Source organism: Nicotiana tabacum, chromosome 18 (assembly GCF_000715075.1).
Source record: "Nicotiana tabacum cultivar K326 chromosome 18, ASM71507v2, whole genome shotgun sequence".
Taxonomy (NCBI): Eukaryota; Viridiplantae; Streptophyta; class Magnoliopsida; order Solanales; family Solanaceae; genus Nicotiana; species Nicotiana tabacum.
In genome coordinates this window covers 90,806,656-90,808,697 of record NC_134097.1, presented here as the reverse complement: position 1 = coordinate 90,808,697, position 2,042 = coordinate 90,806,656, and the positions used below count along the sequence as shown (strand labels likewise).

The 2,042-nt window shown below is 38.9% G+C and overlaps 1 protein-coding gene across 1 annotated transcript; it reads right to left on the bottom strand.

Annotated features, from left to right (window-relative positions):
- Positions 1-332: 332 nt before the first annotated feature.
- On the bottom strand, positions 333-1,571 carry LOC142172585 (uncharacterized). The gene is made up of 2 exons (XM_075236239.1): positions 914-1,571; positions 333-589 (listed from the first exon to the last, which is right to left on the bottom strand). The coding sequence occupies exons 1-2, from the start codon at positions 1,569-1,571 to the stop codon at positions 333-335; spliced, it is 915 nt and encodes a 304-aa protein (XP_075092340.1).
- Between the last annotated feature and the right edge of the window lie 471 nt (positions 1,572-2,042).

Below are 2,042 nucleotides of genomic sequence, written 5' to 3'. Positions count from 1 at the left end.
TGATGATTTCTTGTGCAAGGAGGATGTTTTCTGAGATTGATCTCTCTTTAATGAAGCCATATTGATTTCTGGAGATGATCCTGGGAAGAATATTGGAGAGCCTGGCATTGAGGATTTTAGAAATAATTTTGGAAAACACATTACACGGGCTAATTGGTTTGAGGTCAGAGAAACTTTGGGGATGATATACTTTAGGAATCATAACAATACAGGTGTGAGTGTAAAATTTGGTAAGTGTTGAGCCACTAAATACAGCTTTTACAGCATTATGCACATCCTCAGCTATAATGTCCCAGCACTTGTGTAGAACATCCCACTAAGGCCATCAGGCCCTATGAGCTATTGGCATCAATGGATAAAATAGTCTTAGTGACCTCTTGGAGAGTAGGGATGGCACTGATTCTAATGTTGTCTTCATCTGTAATACATCTTTCAATGCAGTCTAGTGCCCTAAAATCTGTGTTACTGGGGCCTTCAGAAAAAAGGTTCTTGTAAAAGTGCACAGCTCCATCAGCAATAGACTCATAATCTTCAAACCAATTACCCTCACCATCTTGGATCCTTCTAATTGTCAGTTTCCTCCTTTTCTCTTTGATAGTAGCATGGAATTAAGCAGTATTAGCGTCGCCCTCAATGAACCATTTAATTCTGGCTTTTTGGCTCAAAATAGAGTCATGAATCTTTAGGTATCTTATAAACTCATCTTTACTTTTAGACAACTCACTTCTATTCTCTAGGGTGTTGTTAGTCATACAGATTTCTTCTAGTCCCCTGATGAGGTTTTCCAGTCTTTTAGGTTCTTCAAAGATATCTCCGAAGGTAGCCCGAGATCATATACTAAGGGCCTTAGTAGTGTTCTTGATCTTCTGTTATAGGATGTATAGGGGGTTGCTATGGATGTAAATATTCCAACTGTTTTGCACTGTCTGCTTAAAATCAAGGTATTCAGTCCAGAAGTTAAGGAACTTGAAGTATGTGGTTCCTTGGGTATCTTCATGGTGAAGCTTAACCAGGAGAGGAGCATGATTTGAGCAAGATCTGGATAGGTGAGTTACAGCAGTATTGTTGAGATTATCAAACCAATCCGAATTGTAAACCAATATGTCGAGTCTCTTCCATATAGTAAGGGGTGGATACCTGTTATCACACCAAGTCACTTTAGCACCAGTAAAGCATGTATCTTGAAGGCCACATTCATTGAGACATTCCATGAACTCTAGGCTTTCCTCTAGTCTATGAGGTTTGTCTCCCAATTTCTCCTCTCTATTAGTAATCACATTGAAGTCACCTATGACTCCCCATGGTTCTTGAATTGTAGAGGCTAAGTTCCTTAAATCTGACCATAGCTCCCTTCTCACTTCTTCTGTGTATTTAGCATAAACAATCGTTAAAAGGAAGGAGGGGCAGTTATTGTGCTCAGCTTTAATATGAACATGTTGTTCTTTATCTTGTAAGATAGCAATGTTGATGGCATTGGTCCAGAAGAGCCAAACTTTTTTGGAACAATTAAAGTAGGCTTTTTCCATTTCCAGTTTTCTTTTGAATTTCTCTATTTTGCCACTATCCACCATAGGTTCTTGAAGGCAGATGAGAGGGAGTTGATATTGAAGTTTTAAAGTTTGGAGTCTTTCAAGAGATCCTTTGGACCCTATACCTTTGATGTTCCACGATATTATACTAATCATGGGGAGGTCTAGGATTGGGGAGAGCTTTGGTCTGGTATTGAGGAGTCAAACGACTTGTCTCTGAAAAAATGACTCCCTCCCATGTTGTGTTGGTTTCTTGGTGATAGGTTGTTATTGTTAAAGATCTTTGTCTTCTTCTTGTCTTGCAAGCATAGATCCTCTTCAGAGTAAGATTTAGTGATACCCCCCTAATCACTTCATCATCTAATAGATATTTTTCCAGTTCAACTTCAATACATTCCATGAACAATTCCTAATTGAGCTTGTCACCAGAAACCGTCTCCAGTTCTTGCACTAGACCTACTGGGACATTATACAATTCTTTCAATGAGTCTAGGGGTTCAACTTCTAGTTTTT